Below are 15,497 nucleotides of genomic sequence, written 5' to 3'. Positions count from 1 at the left end.
GACTTTGTTTTTGATTCCAGCTTGGACATTTCCGCCTGCGCTGCCTCCGTATTTGTCACATCTTGTCTGTTCTGGAATTTGACGCTGCAGCTTCCACCATGCACCCCCATAACAGCGATGAGCTTCCAGCGAAGATCAACGTACTCACCCTCAACTGCTGGGGTTTGAAATATATTTCTGAATACCGCCGCGAGCGCCTCATTGAAATTGGGAAGCGTATAGCGCTCTCCGAAAACACCCCACATATTGTCGGTCTACAAGAATGCTGGAGTCGGGAGGACTACCACAATATCCGGAGAGAGACTCGGGAGATCCTCCCATACGGCAAGTTTTATTTTAGTGGGATATTTGGCGGTGGTTTAGCTATTCTCTCAAAATGGCCTATCGAAGAAAGTACCATGCACGCATATCCGTTGAATGGTCGTCCAAGTGCAATCTTCAGGGGTGATTGGTATGTTGGAAAAGGGGTCGCATGTGCGAGGATCCGTATTGGACCTGCGGCTGCTGATATTGTGGATGTCTTCTGTACACATCTCCATGCCCCCTATGAAAGGGAGCCGCGTGATTCATATATCTGCCACAGAACTGCGCAAGCCTGGGAGATTGCCAAATTAATGAAAGCCGCTGCTGAAAAGGGGCACTTGGTCGTCGGCCTTGGAGATTTTAACATGCTTCCACAATCTTTTGCGCATCGACTCATTACTTCACATGCACCAGTCAAGGACGTTTGGGGCCATCTCCACCCAGACTCATCGATCGGCGCGGCGATAGACTCTGCCGAAATGAGCCGGAAGAAACCTGTCCCATCCGCTGATTTCAACATTTCCGAAAATGGGGCTACATGCGATAGCATCCTGAATACGTGGCGCTGGAGCAAATCGCAGCAGAAACGCCTCAAGCGCGAAGGCCCCATGCCAGTTGATGGCCAACGCCCTGATCCTCTCGCGAAACGCCTAGACTACATATTCGTCGGAGACGGCTCATTCAGCAATTTTTCCTCGCTGAGGAAATGGGACATTGAGTCTGCCCGGGTATGCATGCTGGAACGGCACCCACACCTCCACTGCTCATTAAGTGACCATTTCGGCGTTGAAGCCACAATCAAACTGGATATAGCCAAGGAAGCCGACGACGGCGATGAAGGCCCGTCTTCCTTCCTCCCCATTCAAAAGCATGTCGAATCCAGTCTCTCCAGGTCCCCTGCAGGCGAAGCCGACCTTATTACTGCTGAAAACGCTGAAAACTCGAGCCCGCCGTCGCAAGCGAATGCCGCTGTAGCACGCCAACAACAGCAAGCAACGCTCACGGCAGATACCTACGACCAGATCCTTTACATGATATCCGACTACTCCGCTCGAGAGCGATTCCACCGCCGTCTACGCTTTTTCTTCTTTTTCTTCTCCTTTCTCGTCTTCCTTGGCTGTATGATTGGTGTATGGTTTGCTGCTCGAGCGTTTATCGTGTTCATTCTCCTGATTCTTGGCTCCTTTTTCCTGCTTTGTGGGTTCGTTAATTTTTTGATTAGCTGCTTATTTGTGAGCAGTGAGCTGCGGGCACTTAATGAGTTTGAGTGGGAGATTCGGAATGCAAGGAGGATAGTGTTGGGTTTAGGTTTGGATATTGAAGAGGAGCAAAGGTCACCGAATCCTACGCAGAGAGGTTGGTTTCCTTGAGAGCTTTGGGCAGAAGGTTCTCCTTTTTCCTTCTTTTCTTTCTTTCTTTCTGTTTTGCAATAGTCCTTTTAATATTTTTCTACTAGACAGATGATTTTGTGATGAGTTTTTTTGAGGCGGTTTTTGGAGTCTTGTGGGGAGGGTTGATGTTTTGTGTTTTGTCGCGTGCGATGCATTTTCAAATGTATAAGTACTATTGTGCAATCCTTGATCAAATTTACTGAGTGTACAACCACAAGGCCTCATTCATTCCCAAGTAATCTTAGGGTTTATATAACGCTTTTCAGTGATGAGTTCCATTGCATGCCTAATTTAGATTTGAACATTAATGAGGTCAACTTTATTGAGATAATTGACAGTTGGTGGCCATTCCGAAACTAGACACTATCTTGCGTTTATATAATTTTGCATTCATATGTTCAATGGGTAATGTAGCAAGCTTTGACTGCAAATTCCCATGTGCGCAAATACATTAGTATCGCCTCCCGATGGAAGGAACCAATTTAATAACAGTAGAGGGCAATGGCAGACTGGCAGCCCATGAATAACCAGAAAAGAAATTAATTACAATTTTAGCCTCCCAGAACACGCGTGTTTGGAACATGTACTATTTCCACATTCTTTCCCGCCAACCTTTCCGGGACTGCGGGATCGGAAATTAGCATTCATTTTTTATCGGCGCACTCTCTCTTTCGTTCTTCGAAAACTTCCAAAGCAACCTCCGCTGCACGCACGCCACTAAGCATCATGGCTGAAAAGATAGGCCCCATCCGGTGCCACCCGTCAATTTCACTCAACTCCATGCCTCCAATAATCAACCCCTTAGTCACCTCCCGAGTATTCTTCACAATGGCCTCCTCAGCTGAGTTCATGTCCAGTCCACGCATACCGCCCAGTTTCTCAATGGCAGCCATGGACACGAGACGCTTGGCGCAGAAAGCACCAAACGGACCATCGTGACCGGTGGTACTGATGACCAGGGGTGCATTGATGGTGTTTGGATCCATGCAGGAGTGGTCATCGTGGTGGAGAGTCACGAGCGTCCAGTTGGTCACGACACCGGCGATGCGAATACCCTCGCCGTCGCCTGCAGCCGGGGCTGGACGGGTGATCAAATCCTCAACGCAAGTAGCATTGAAAAGCTTGATGTTTGGGAAGGAGAGTACTTTGGAGAGCAAAGTGGAAGTAAAGAGTGCCGCGTGCTTGATTACCACCATGTTGGGGTTGGAGGGTTCCTCTTCGTACGGAACCCCCAGGTCATCGAGAAAACGGTCCGCAGGCTTGCGGAGGACCATGGCGGAGAACAGCTGGCCGCCGAGCCACGCACCACCGCCTGAAAATCGTGTTAGTAGGAAACTGCGCCTAATATAGCTGAAATCCTTGCTCTTGGTTTAGAGTGTGTATGTAGGGTGTACGTACCAGGAGAGACGGAGGCCTCAATAACGGCAATTTTCAAATCCGGGCGAGCTTTGCCCAGGACGTACGCAGTGCTGAGACCGCAGGATCCAGCGCCGACAATCACGATGTCGCTTTCAGCATAGGTGTCCAAATCCTCGAAATAGCGACGCGTCATGGCGCGGGAGACCTGGCTCTCGCGGATATGGCCGAAGCTGAAGTCGTCCCATTTCCCAGCAAATTCATCCAAAATGGTGCTGGTACTAGTAAGGCTCCCATGGGCAGTGGAGGGTTTGTTAGTTTTTGCAACAGAAGTAGCTGCAGCAGCTACTACGTCGTATGTTGCTGATGGAGGAGACATTTTCAGATACTATATGCAATATGTTAGGAGTATAGTTGGGCTGACGTGGAGGGGATCTGGGGAGAGAAAGCATGATCCTTTCGCTGGTATTATCCAGATCAAGTTATGACCGTATAATTTCAGAACGATCTCTCAGAGCCTTCCCGCAAAATAGTAATATCTCTCTTTTGCATCAAATGTGGGGCAGAAGAGGTGGATGCGGCTATGTGCGGGATGGAATAAGAGATCGAACACCGGTTCATGCATATGAGTTACTCCATTGAGATACCTTGATCATTGTTGGACATTGTCCGCAGCTGAAGGGAATTCATGGCTTCCATCTTGTGTGAGAGATGTACCAGATGAACTCGGTCTGGGTGTTGACAACTAACACATATTAGCAAAAATGGCCAATGGTGGGATAATGTCACGCTGTGGGGGATCTGACCAAGTCAATAGGATAAATACGACTCAGCTTCGAATAGGCTAAGTGGGCTGGTTAGGGACTGCAATGCTCAATCGTCGGAACTTGAGGGAGCAAATGGTGTTGGAAGAAGTTCGGTGGGAATGCGGGATTTGCTGGCGAAGTGGGCGGTTTATATACCCTGGCGAAGGAGGGGTCAAGGCTTAGTCAGCTCTACAAGGTCAGAGATATATTATATTCCTTCTTTCAACGCTCTCTGGGGAGAGAGGCATGTACATGTGAGGGGAGTTTCAAAGTACTATCAATAATATGTACAGTGCAACTGGGAATATGGTGATATTTGTGGACAAAACTCCGGCGGGGAACAACAATCATGCCAGTGTCATTTGGGGCTTGACAAATACGAATAATTTCATATTTGTATCCTTCCTTCCTGTCACCCGTCGTGGGTATGAATTTGGCCGTATAAATACCAGCGACCAGCAAGGTGTTTCATTCTTTGCAAATTCTCTTGTTCTCTTCTTTTGCAACTTCTTCGCGTGTACCATTTGGGAAAACTTTTCCTTCTTGATAACCCATTGGCTGTTGCCACAATAACCCAAGGTTGACTTGTTCTCAAATTATATACATACCACCATCCATCAGAGCGTCCTGATACCCCCGTCCTGAATGCAGTGGGGCCTAAGATGGCTGAATACCAACCTACTATGCCTCCCACTATTCGCAGTACCTCTGCAGTGCAAATTCCACCAACTCCAGGAACCCACGAACCGGATGCAAGATCTTCGTGTGATAAATCCCCACCTGTAAAAACTGCTGTCGTCGAAGACGTGGTAGATGATGTCCTAGCAGAATACAATGCAGCCCTTGCGGCAGACCCATCTCTGCGATCAGCTGCACCAGACCCTGAATGGGAAGACTATGAATCGATTCTGGCCAAGAACCCTGAACTCATGGCTCCTGCCGTGGCCGATAGACCAAAGACGTTCTTCGTATCCAAAAATAAATGGGAATGCAACCACGAGGGTCCTGAGATGCCAACTGACATTGAAAATGAGACAGCTGCTGACGGCGAAGATGAGGGGCCTGCTACTCTTGTAAATGAATGTCGAGGTTTGTGTCCCAGCTGCCTAGATCCAAACACCAACCCAGCTCTGAAAAACGAAACCATCATCGACGGGAAAGTGTTCTATATATCCAAGAATAAGTGGGAGTGTGGCCATGAGGGTGATGAGACTCGAACGGATATTGAGAAAGATCCCTTGGATATCCAATCTAATAAACCTTCCGTTCTCATCAGCGAGGTGAGAGGCATCTGCCCTACATGCATGGACAGGTGGCATAAGTTGGAAACTAGGGATGTGGATGGAGGAGCCGAGGATGATGGCCCCGCTTCTTGCCCTAGCAGCCCCCCAACGTACGACGAAGCTTTAGAGGCCGACACCCAATATGATGACCAGAATGGTGACGAGGAAGAGGCAGATCGTTTGATTGCCCACGTCGGGTTGTTGGATCTAGACGATGGTCCAACCAAAGGTAGAACTATTGAGCGTGATCTTGCTGCAACTGAGGTCGACGGCGTAGACTCCACAACTAGTGGAACGGCGTCTTAAATGAAAAACTTAGGATGACGGATATGAAACTAGGCTGCCCAGGGTCCACGACCATGCTGAACATCCTGAAAACAGATCCCACATTAAGATACCAGCTGGTGAGGAGGTATATTATGACAAAGAAGAGGAAGTAAGTGGCGATGCACCCCAATTTGAAATTGAAATTGATCCAAAGGCCAAACTGGCCGTTTTAAGTGGAAGTCAATCCCCATGTAGAGAATCTCGACACGGACCCTGAACAGAAAAAACATGACCAGTGATCCAATAAATGAATGAAATCCAGCTTATGAAGATGTATAAGCCATCTTTGTTTTATTCTTTTAATTTTGCTATTAGCTTGCGGTCTGCTGCTAATTCCGTGCTGCTAAATATCTCTTCGCCTGCTGTTGCTGGTTTCATTTAATTTTCTGATTCTTCATTTTGTTTCTGTGCTATCCATTCTTGTATAGCTTTTTGGCTTGAAACTTGAATGGTTGCAAGACTTTTCGAATTTACTTTCATTTTCACTCGATTCTACTTTTCTTGTTGACGTTGCTTCCTATCAATGACCCCCTTTACCTTCCGAAACCACGACAAGCAACCATATGAACAATTTGTGGACTGGGAAGGATTTTCCATCCTCTGTCTCCCTAAACCCCCCTGATAGATTGACGGATTTACGGTACTATGGCAAAAGTTCATTCATTTGCTATGCTGGAGATAGCTTTCCAAGCAAAGACATGCGCATTCCAATTTTAAACATTACATTCTCCCTTCCGGAAGTCAACTGGGCACTTTGATACAAAAATCGCTGCGGCCAGACGGCCAGGCCCCCTGACTTAGCATACTCTTTGTAAGATAGCCCTGCCCGAGACCAACCGAAAAGCCCTTGCTTGTAGGTCCTGGGAATTCTATGATAAAATCAAACATTAAATATAAGAAATGCTAAATAAGTCGAGAAATAATCCTTACCGTAGAAAATCCGTCAGCAAAAAATACCTACCATACATAACAAGCAAATTACGTCCGCATATTTCACAAGCCCTCCACAATCTTCACCCCAACCTTAATACCAAAGCGCTCCTGCCCCTTTTCCCTCTCAAGCCAGTGCTTCCTCTTTCCAATCTTCTCAATCCGCCTGACCCCCGCGGCCAAAAAGTTCTCATCCGTAAATGCACCCTCAGTAACCCCATTACCACTCCCGGGCCCACCGCCCCTCTGAGGAATTTTAATTGTCAACTCAATCCCAGGAAGTTTTCCCTTCTTACCAAGCCCAGTATCCACGCAGCGCACTTCAAGATCAATCCGCGGGCCCTGAGGGGGAATTAACCCGGCTGGATAGATACCGCCGACAAACGCCGTCACGCGTCCGATATACCGACACCACCACGCCTCTTCAATAGAGAGAATGAGGCGTAGACGAGCGAGGAATGATTCGTGTTGAGAGGGGAGGTCGCCGGCACAGCTGTCATAGAGGACAAGCGCGAGGGCGGCGCGACGCTCGTGAGATAAGCCGTGTGTATAGCAGAGGAGGCCAGTTGCGGTGGAGTGGAGGGCGGCGGAGGAGCGAGTTTCTTTGGTCGCGGATGATTGCGTGTGCATGATGTTTGCAACGGCGGAGATGAATTGGGAGTTAAAAAGGGCCGGAGGGGTGAATTCCTTTAACGCCGAGATTGTTGAGGGCTTTGGTAGGGCGCGGAAAATAAGTTCGCCGATCTGCGACGCGGATCCTGTTTTATATGGCAACGTCGCCGTGACCAAGGGATCCTGAAGGCGGGTTTCCATGGGCAGCTTGCCGAACAGGAAGCCCTCGCGCACGCCCCCTTGGCAGAACCGGACATCTTTGATTTTTGGGAGGGCGAGGGTGAGTGCATGGATGAGGAACGCGACTGCGGGGGCTTGTGCTCTTCGTCGGTCTGACACGCGGAATATCTTCACTACCTCTTCCGTAGCCGCCAGAATCTCCGTTGGAGCAGTCTGTTTGAACGACGAGAAAGAAACCTTGAAGCCGTTGATGATCTGGATCGGGTATGGGGATATTTCTGACTGGCTCATGAGCATGTAGCCCCAGCCCCTGAACCCGCCTCCGCTGAGGTAGAGATCAAAGCCACCGTTTTTCTTTGCATCTTCCTTCATATCTTCTGGAATGTCGAGGTTGTTGTATGCCTGCCGAAAACTAGATGTTATTTCCTCCGCCAACTTCTCCAATGCCTCGTTTCCGATTTTCTTAGCCTCTTCTAACTTCTGCATCAATGCTGCTGCACCGTATGGGAAACTGAAGCCACGCTTCGCTTCCGCTTTTCGTGACACCCATGTAATCTGAACACTTCCCCCTCCCAGATCCATCACGAGACCCTCTACTACCCCAAGACTGCTTGCTATGCCGAGAGATCCGACCCTACCTTCCTCTTCTGGTGAAAGCATTTGGATTTTCCAGCCCGTGGCTTTTGTCACTGTATCTCTAAACTCCTCTGAATTTGGCGCAGTCCGAGTGGCCTCCGTAGCTATTATATGGATGTTCGATTGCGGGACTCCAAAGTCAATGCATGTTTGCTTGAATCGCAGAAGAGCTGCTACAACATCCATTTGTACTTTTTTCGAGATTGGGCGTCTTTGAATGCTTCCATTCTCATGCTGGGCGTCGTATAAGGATATGGACGCACGATCCTGGAAGAGTGTGGGTAGTATTCTAGCCGTTGGTGGGGTAAGGTCCGATATTGAGAAGCGAATGCCATTGCTTTAATCACAAATTAGCTGTTGGATGTTGCAAAATACAGCAATTTACATTTCTAGGTTCTATCTTGGTGCCGGAAAAAGAACAAAGAGAGGACGAATACACTACCTTCCCATATCCACCACGCCATGGTAATAATTGTTCGCTTCCTTTGATAGGACTTGCATATCTGCTGCCAATTAATCCCACCGTGGGACCAGTCCGTGATGCTTCTTCGTGGTGTCTTACCTATATGCAGTAAGTGGATGGGGACGCCACTTACATGTAGCAGAATGAGTTCGTCGACTGATGTCGACGGTGAGTTTGGGGCTTTCCATGGATTTCATGTCAACCTGTGTGTCCGTGCGTCGCAAGGTAGGATTTGCCGCTGCTCAAGAAAGCGCTGGATTGACAAGCTGACTGACCCGTCCTTTTTTTTACAGCAATTAAAGCTGAAAAATAGATGGTTGTTTCTCGCATATAATTCGTGCATCTCCCACTTGGCCCGAGTGGTGAGCTCCAGCAGCGATAACTCACTAAACATCTGGCCAATCAGCCCCCCGGTTAAGCCACCACGAGCCCTACGGCTAAAATTGATATCACAAAATACATTCCCAGTTTTTGGAGTCAATGCAAGAGACGGTCATCATAAAAATTTGTGCCACCCCCCGCCCCCCCACCTTGAAGAAAAATGTTCAACTGATTTTTGAGAAGGCTTACTGTATTATGGCTTTGAATTACTGGTATATCGCTTGGAGCCCAAGCTACCCCCCGTTGGATTTGGCCATCCATGCGCTGTCAAGGTAAAGCTTCAACTTCATAGAACAGCCACAGAACCGCACGAGACGAAATGGAGTATTCCCAAATTAGCAGGCTTTTCAAGATCAATTCGTTTTCATGCCTTGAAGTGTAAATGCTTCCATGGACTAATACTAGATCTTGGACAAAAACGCTGAATGTCTGGATCGTACACCCAAATACTGCTCAATTGTAGTCTCACGTTGCCCTGCTCATATTCATGTCATTATATAAATATACTGCAGGAACAGACAGAACATATTCGCTCACATGAGCTACTTTCGTGTCAGTTCATCTACGCAATGTGAACTGGCTGCGAGCAGCTTCTTCCCATTAATTTGCTTCAACTAGTAGTCCTGGGCTGCATATAAACGGAAGTAACGGCTGGAGATGCCGCAGATTTGCAGATTTTGCACAGATCCATTGAAAAACGTAGAGATTGTGATACTATTATATCAAGATATAAATAAAATATTGTATTTCTAGCCTTTTGAGGGCTATTGAAAGGTTGAAGGACATTGAATGCCAAGCGGAGTCATATGACCCATGATCTAACCTTTATGGGCTGGTGCGGTCTTGGCACGGAGCAACTACTTTCAAGTTCCATTATCGCATAAAATATCGCGTTGGCCGCGTCAAGCATCATCATCACACTATTCCCAGGTCGGTCATAAAGGATTTCTCGAATTAACATCATTACACCACAGGGCGGCTAGCGTCCAATTTATTTTGTGAGGTTGTCACAGCCGCCTGGAATGAGCAGGCAAGGTGCAGTCGCAAGGATGGCTGATCCTGCGGGAGGGGTGCCTCAACAACTGGTAGGATAATCTTGTATCTGATTGGAGATATGGTCACTCTGAGATACCGTGAAACTGACATTCTGGTCCTAGTTACCTCATATGCACCTCGTTTCGAGTTATCGGTACCCCTTGATGAACAACCTCTCCCACGAAACCGCCGTTGAATACCTCATCTCTGCCCCCAAAGTTGTTCGAGAGCTACAGACCATGCATTGGATGTTCCTTGATGGCCCGCCTGATGGAACCGTGATGCTCGTTTGGCAGCCGCTGAATCATTTGGGAACTAATTTCGCTAGCGATGGTTATGTGTGGGCTGACGCTGAGCAGATCTACAGCACAGAAATAAGAGGCTATGTAAGGTTATGCAAATTTAACACTCCTATGTCTCGATGGTTTCTTCTAATGCATTCATTTTCATACAGAATCTGGAGTTGTATCTTCAGCGCTGTGGATACCATCCCCCCAACGAACAGATTGCTACACATTGCCGAAAGAGGTACCGCCTTACGCCAACCAAAAACCCGAATGCGAACGTTCTTCCCTGTGACCCATCTTTATGGATAATTCACTACTCTAAAACGCCCGCCGGGGATCAAATACCCGCTAATCGCATTCTTGTCACCCCCCAGATGCAGAATATCCTTGCCCAACGACGTTTCCTTCAAAGCCAGGGACAGCTTGTGCGCAAGGAGTTCATGCTTCATGACCGAAACAGTTGGCCTACTATCAACCTTCCCCCGCAAGTAGGACAACAAAACTTTATGCCACACGGTGCTCCGTACGCAAACCCTATGCTGGGCCGGCAGCAATCTGGCCCATTTTACCAGCAACAACAAGGTCAGAACTTACCAGGGCCTCAAAGTAAACCCTCAAGATCGAGCCGCGCCAGTGCGACCGCCGCAGCTTTGGCCAGCGCTGCTGCAGGGGATTATTCTTTAGAAGAGGAGGAGGTCTCCACAGGAGACATGCTGGATACTATTACGCCAAGGGATATTAGCAAGATGAGATATCGGCATCACCACGAATGGATGGATGAAATTTTTGGTTCTCCTTATAGCGTGAAGCAAATTATACCAGTAGATCTAGGATTGGGTCGGAAAGGAGAACTTGAATCCTTAACGGCAGGCTTTTTTGATGCCCCTACAGGACCGTCTCTTCCACAAAAGGAACTCTCTACGCCACGCTCTATTGGGAAAATGGAAGCTGGGAAAGCAGAGGACTTTACCAATGCCGTTAATCGCAGGGTTGCTGAAGTGGCTGCAGAGATTGAAGAAATGAAGGAAAGGCACGCAAAGAGGCTGGAAAAGATGAAACGAATTACACTCATGAAGGAAGCTGAACTAGCTCTCCGTGATGCTTACGTTGACCCAGAAGATGTGGGCGACGAGTTCTGGAGAGTCGAGGGACATTTAGACACTTCTACGAGGGAGGAGTCGCCTCCGGTTGAGTATTCCGACAACCGCCCCAAGGCGAAGGTTGATGATATCATCAACAACCTCCAGAAAGCTTTGGGGAAATCGATTGTGCGCGTCACAGAAATTTCCTGTGTTGAGGAAGGAGGTCTTCAGAAAAGAGTGGTGCCGCCCGAAACTACTAGTGATTCTTCTCGCGGAGATATTGACATGGGCGAGGCCGGCATGAGCTTACGTCAAGCAGCTGACTCCAAGCAACAACCGTCAGCATCACATGCTGCTTCAGCAGGTCCGGTGCCAACCCCGGTAGCTGCTCCAACTACCCAGCAGACTGAAGTTGGAAAGGTTTCAGCTCTTCCAGCAGGCGCTACCCTTCAAACACCATCGACATCGGGGCTGCCACTTCCCACCGAGCCTTCCAAACCAGATGGTAGTGGCGATGTAGAAATGGGTGGAGTTGAGCTTGCGAATGCTGCTGCTGCCACCACCATCACAGGAAACCAAACGGGTGAATGGGTGATCGTCAGCAAGGAAGACAGCGCGGCGCCACAGGATGCTAGTATCGCTGTTGTTTCCGCTATCGAAGGAGGTTACAACCACCCTACGAGCACAGAATTGACAGGCGCAGCGGCTCCAGCACCAGTAACAGCAGCAACTGGAGCTGACATACCAGTCAGTGAGCTTCAAGGACTAAAGTCTGCCGCAAATACCGACCTGAGCGAAGCTAGCGCCCTAGAAACAAGTAATTTTGACGATGCAGCTGAATTCAGCAATTTGGATTCCGCTGCCGATGCGTTGGCGGCGTACGGTGAGCAAAATGACGACTTGGGAATGGGAGACCTCGATAATTCTGCATTTGGGGAAGCTTTTCATGCTTCGGAGGCGGAGCGTGAGCAGTTGCAGGACAATGAAAATGAGAATGAAGAGATTTCATAATTTTATTTTCTGTTTCCTTTTTTTTAAACAAAATTTAAATATTGGGAAGGGTTTGCTGGTTGTGGACTGTGATTATGCTCGTTTTGTATGAGTATGAAGAATGAAATGTGGAGTATTTCGTCCATTTTCTTTTGCTTTTTCTTGATCTCTTGTTTCCCTTTCTCTCTTTTCCTTGTAATTTATTTGATATACCTTGTGTTTTCCCGCAACAGAAGAACAGGTTGATGGTAAAGGGTGTTTAGGTCTTTTTTTTTATTTTCGTCCTATTTATTATTTTTATTATCTCTGTGGGTGATATTTTCTTCGCCTTGATAAACCATCTGCATTATCCTCCATTTTTATATCATCATTGCTGTATTATTTTACTGCACTTTCCGGCTTCTCCTGCTCGTCGTGTTCCCTCTCAGGGCTTTTTGGAATAATTCTGTGGATCCATGATGATAGGCTGTCTGGTGGTAGGTGCATGGGATTCGGCCAGTCATAAGGATGCATTCATCAGCGCGGCAGATTTAAGCGCTATCCGCATAGATCTTGGATTCTTACTTTCACACATATAACTACCATTTTATTCAAACAAAAAAAGGCTTCCCGCTGATCTCTTTTGATCTACTATTCCTAGAATTTAGATACCATTACTTTGGTTTCCTTTACTCTTATATCATCCGCCTCAAGAACTCATCGCAACCTCGTCCCTGGTGACAAGTATCATGTGACCTCCCACGAACGCCGCCTTGTCCGCATGCACCTATCACAACCCACTACTCTCAGCTGTCATCACGACGCAGCCACACCCTCCTTTATGTCATAGCAACAGAGTCCACACTGGTTTGATGGGACCTGCAGGACGGACATGACGGGGTGCCAAAGGCAGGGTGACATACTCACGGCCCAGCGAAAAGGTACAAGGGTGGTGTGGCTGGGGAGGGGCAACAAGACGACTTTCTACCGCCGGCGGCTTAAACTTACAACTCTCCGATCGATCACAGATTGATATGCTGATATCAGGAAGTAGCAAGAGATGCGACATGCTGCCCATGGCATGTGCTTATTTTGCTTACCATGAAATTCGCGAAGGACGAAGGAGGACACCTCTTGCCTACAGCTTGTGAGCAATGTGATACCAACTTCGTCCACAGCTCTATAATAAGAACATCTATAATGTTCAGCAAACAGAGCAGGCGTCCTGGTGGTGGGAGCCTCGAGTGAAACGAATGAATGGAGTGCGCACGCGGGTTTCTCTCTTCATATATAATGGCATAGCACATGGACAAGAACCGTGCTATGGTCCTTTCCACTTTCCCAACATCCTATAACTTCTCCTGTCATTACCTCTTCACCTCTTCTCGCTCATTAACTAACTACCTATTTGAACATCATAACTTACTATTTTCCTTGAGACGAAATCTTCAAGAACACACTGTGTGCCCAGTTTGGTGATTGTTTCTGCGAACTTGGTGGTTTTTTTTCTTGGTTGCTAGCCCTGGGACCGGGGCTAAACGGGTGAAACAACTCTATACCGTTGTTTCTACTTGGCTGATCACCGACAATATCATGACGCATTGACGATATTAGCTTGATTCAAGAGTGCTAGGTGAGGTTTATTGAGTTCTATATATTACATTACTCAGGATACCCTCTATCTTTTATCTACCTTCTCATTACGCCTCTCCTTTATTCTTTGGTCTGACCAGTCTGATGCGCTGGGACTTATGCATAAATTCGCAAGAATATTATCGTCCATTTTTCAGTACTAAAACTGATGCATTTACCAAGGTTCAAAGCTACAACAGCGGCCGGCGACCTATTACATACTTCAGAAGCGAACCAGACGGACGAATCTGTACTTGAAGTCGCAAATCACCCGCGAAGCTAAGCATTAAAACAGCAGAGAACCTTATCTCTCTGGAACGCAGGCGCAATGTGTTCCTGTCGCTCCTGTTCCTGCTCAAGCTCAGGCTCCAGCTCTTCCAGCTCGTCCTCCAGCTCTTCCTCCAGCTCTAGTTCAGGCTCCTCCTCCTCCAAATCCCACTCTCCCCCTTGCACTTGCCCCAAACCGAGGCCCAAACCCTGTCCGAGGCACTCTCATACATCTTGCCCTAAGTCCTGCGACTGCTATTACTACACAAATCCCTCCCGGAGCATTCGTGTCTACCCCATTTCTTCCCTTTTGTGTGAGCGCCGCATCCCGATCATATGCAGCCGGCCGTTGACCGAATGTACTATTTACCCAATTTGTCCACGTCCGATCACCATCTATCCCGGATGCCCACCACGGAGCAGACTGCCATACTATTCCAGCTACAGGTGTAGGTGCCGGCCTTCGTCTATTTTGGGGTGCAGGTGTGCATGTTGATTGGAAGCCTCGGATATGCTGGGGTTGTGTGTTAAGGCTGAGATATAAGCCTACGCTATCGGGGATAGGAGGGGGAAATGGGAGCGAATGGGAGAGTTTGTGGATTACGCTCCTACCCATGCCGGGTATTAGTTTATTCTGAGGGGGTTAGAGGTGCTGGAGATGTCGAAGTTGGTGTGCCGATTCCCGCACCGTTAAGGAACAGTGGACTGTTTGCTACCTGGTACTCGCTACACATAGCCCGGTCTTTTTTTCCCCAGAGATACTAAATTGAACGACTGGAAGGACAGGTATACACGTTTCTCGAAGGACACGACCAGCGCATTCTACATTTTGCTTCCGCCGATTCGAATTCAACATGTCGACACAAGCCAAATTTTGGAAGTCCATACCGAAAATGGAATATAAATTGCCTGGAAAGGTTGCGTTTTCCGCACGGAGATTGCGATGCTTCAATTTCGACTGATTCTAGCACTGTGAGTGCATATACTGTCATTGGTGGATACTTGTTTATGCTTGTTTTAATGAGGCGGTTTCGAGGCCAATGTTTCCTACTTGTTACGGGCGCTCTTTCTTGACAATTGATACAGGGTGGATGAACGGGGTAGCCAAATTGAACTTGGATCTGCTTTTTTTTCTGGAGAGATGTTATGTAGAGTAACTTAATTTCATTCTTTACATTTTTATTCAGGTTAGCATCATATTATGGTTGTGTGTGAATGTAAGTGGGTTGCTTTCGTATTATTTCTACTCCCATCTGCATGATGTGACGTGATAAAAGGTAATTTTTCCAAGGAGCGGAACCAGGCGGTTATTCAAAAACACCATTCTTTAGGCAAATCTAATTTCCACCCATTGAACAACTTTGCATGTATTCATACCAGTAATTCAAGGGCAAAAAAACTAAAGCCATGGAACCCATGGTCTAGTAACCCAGATTCGAATTAGGGCTTCCCGCACGATACCCCAGTTGGCAACCCATCAGCCATATGACACAATGCACTGGCAACAAATTAGCTATTTGCTAACCCAGAACCAAATGCTTCTATCCGCATCACTTT

General features: G+C 47.7%; 6 protein-coding genes across 6 annotated transcripts; 3 read left to right on the top strand and 3 right to left on the bottom strand.

Moving 5' to 3' along the window:
* Positions 1-98: 98 nt before the first annotated feature.
* HCBG_06084 (inositol phosphosphingolipids phospholipase C) lies at positions 99-1,775 on the top strand (the record flags this gene model as incomplete). The annotated part of the gene is made up of 2 exons (XM_045433133.1): positions 99-1,504; positions 1,760-1,775. 2 exons carry the CDS (start codon positions 99-101, stop codon positions 1,773-1,775), a joined length of 1,422 nt encoding a protein of 473 aa, XP_045286301.1.
* A 286-nt stretch (positions 1,776-2,061) lies between these two features.
* On the bottom strand, positions 2,062-3,965 carry HCBG_06083 (thiazole biosynthetic enzyme; the record flags this gene model as incomplete). The annotated part of the gene is made up of 4 exons (XM_045433132.1): positions 2,062-3,006; positions 3,093-3,438; positions 3,698-3,781; positions 3,857-3,965. The coding sequence occupies 3 exons, from the start codon at positions 3,704-3,706 to the stop codon at positions 2,339-2,341; spliced, it is 1,023 nt and encodes a 340-aa protein (XP_045286300.1).
* A 574-nt stretch (positions 3,966-4,539) lies between these two features.
* HCBG_06082 (uncharacterized protein) lies at positions 4,540-5,445 on the top strand (the record flags this gene model as incomplete). Its single annotated transcript, XM_045433131.1, has 1 exon — positions 4,540-5,445. The coding sequence occupies one exon, from the start codon at positions 4,540-4,542 to the stop codon at positions 5,443-5,445; it is 906 nt and encodes a 301-aa protein (XP_045286299.1).
* An 874-nt stretch (positions 5,446-6,319) lies between these two features.
* Positions 6,320-8,484, bottom strand: HCBG_06081 (retrograde regulation protein; the record flags this gene model as incomplete). Its single annotated transcript, XM_045433130.1, has 3 exons — positions 6,320-8,161; positions 8,267-8,327; positions 8,421-8,484. The coding sequence occupies 3 exons, from the start codon at positions 8,482-8,484 to the stop codon at positions 6,460-6,462; spliced, it is 1,827 nt and encodes a 608-aa protein (XP_045286298.1).
* A 1,233-nt stretch (positions 8,485-9,717) lies between these two features.
* On the top strand, positions 9,718-12,083 carry HCBG_06080 (uncharacterized protein; the record flags this gene model as incomplete). Its single annotated transcript, XM_045433129.1, has 2 exons — positions 9,718-9,753; positions 10,158-12,083. The coding sequence occupies 2 exons, from the start codon at positions 9,718-9,720 to the stop codon at positions 12,081-12,083; spliced, it is 1,962 nt and encodes a 653-aa protein (XP_045286297.1).
* A 1,869-nt stretch (positions 12,084-13,952) lies between these two features.
* On the bottom strand, positions 13,953-14,826 carry HCBG_06079 (uncharacterized protein; the record flags this gene model as incomplete). Its single annotated transcript, XM_045433128.1, has 3 exons — positions 13,953-14,150; positions 14,311-14,548; positions 14,735-14,826. 3 exons carry the CDS (start codon positions 14,824-14,826, stop codon positions 13,953-13,955), a joined length of 528 nt encoding a protein of 175 aa, XP_045286296.1.
* Positions 14,827-15,497: the final 671 nt, after the last annotated feature.

Source organism: Histoplasma capsulatum (assembly GCF_000150115.1).
Source record: "Histoplasma capsulatum G186AR genomic scaffold supercont2.8, whole genome shotgun sequence".
NCBI classification, from domain to species: Eukaryota; Fungi; Ascomycota; class Eurotiomycetes; order Onygenales; family Ajellomycetaceae; genus Histoplasma; species Histoplasma capsulatum.
Note: the sequence above shows the minus strand (reverse complement) of the source record. Positions and strands in the feature narration are given on the sequence as shown.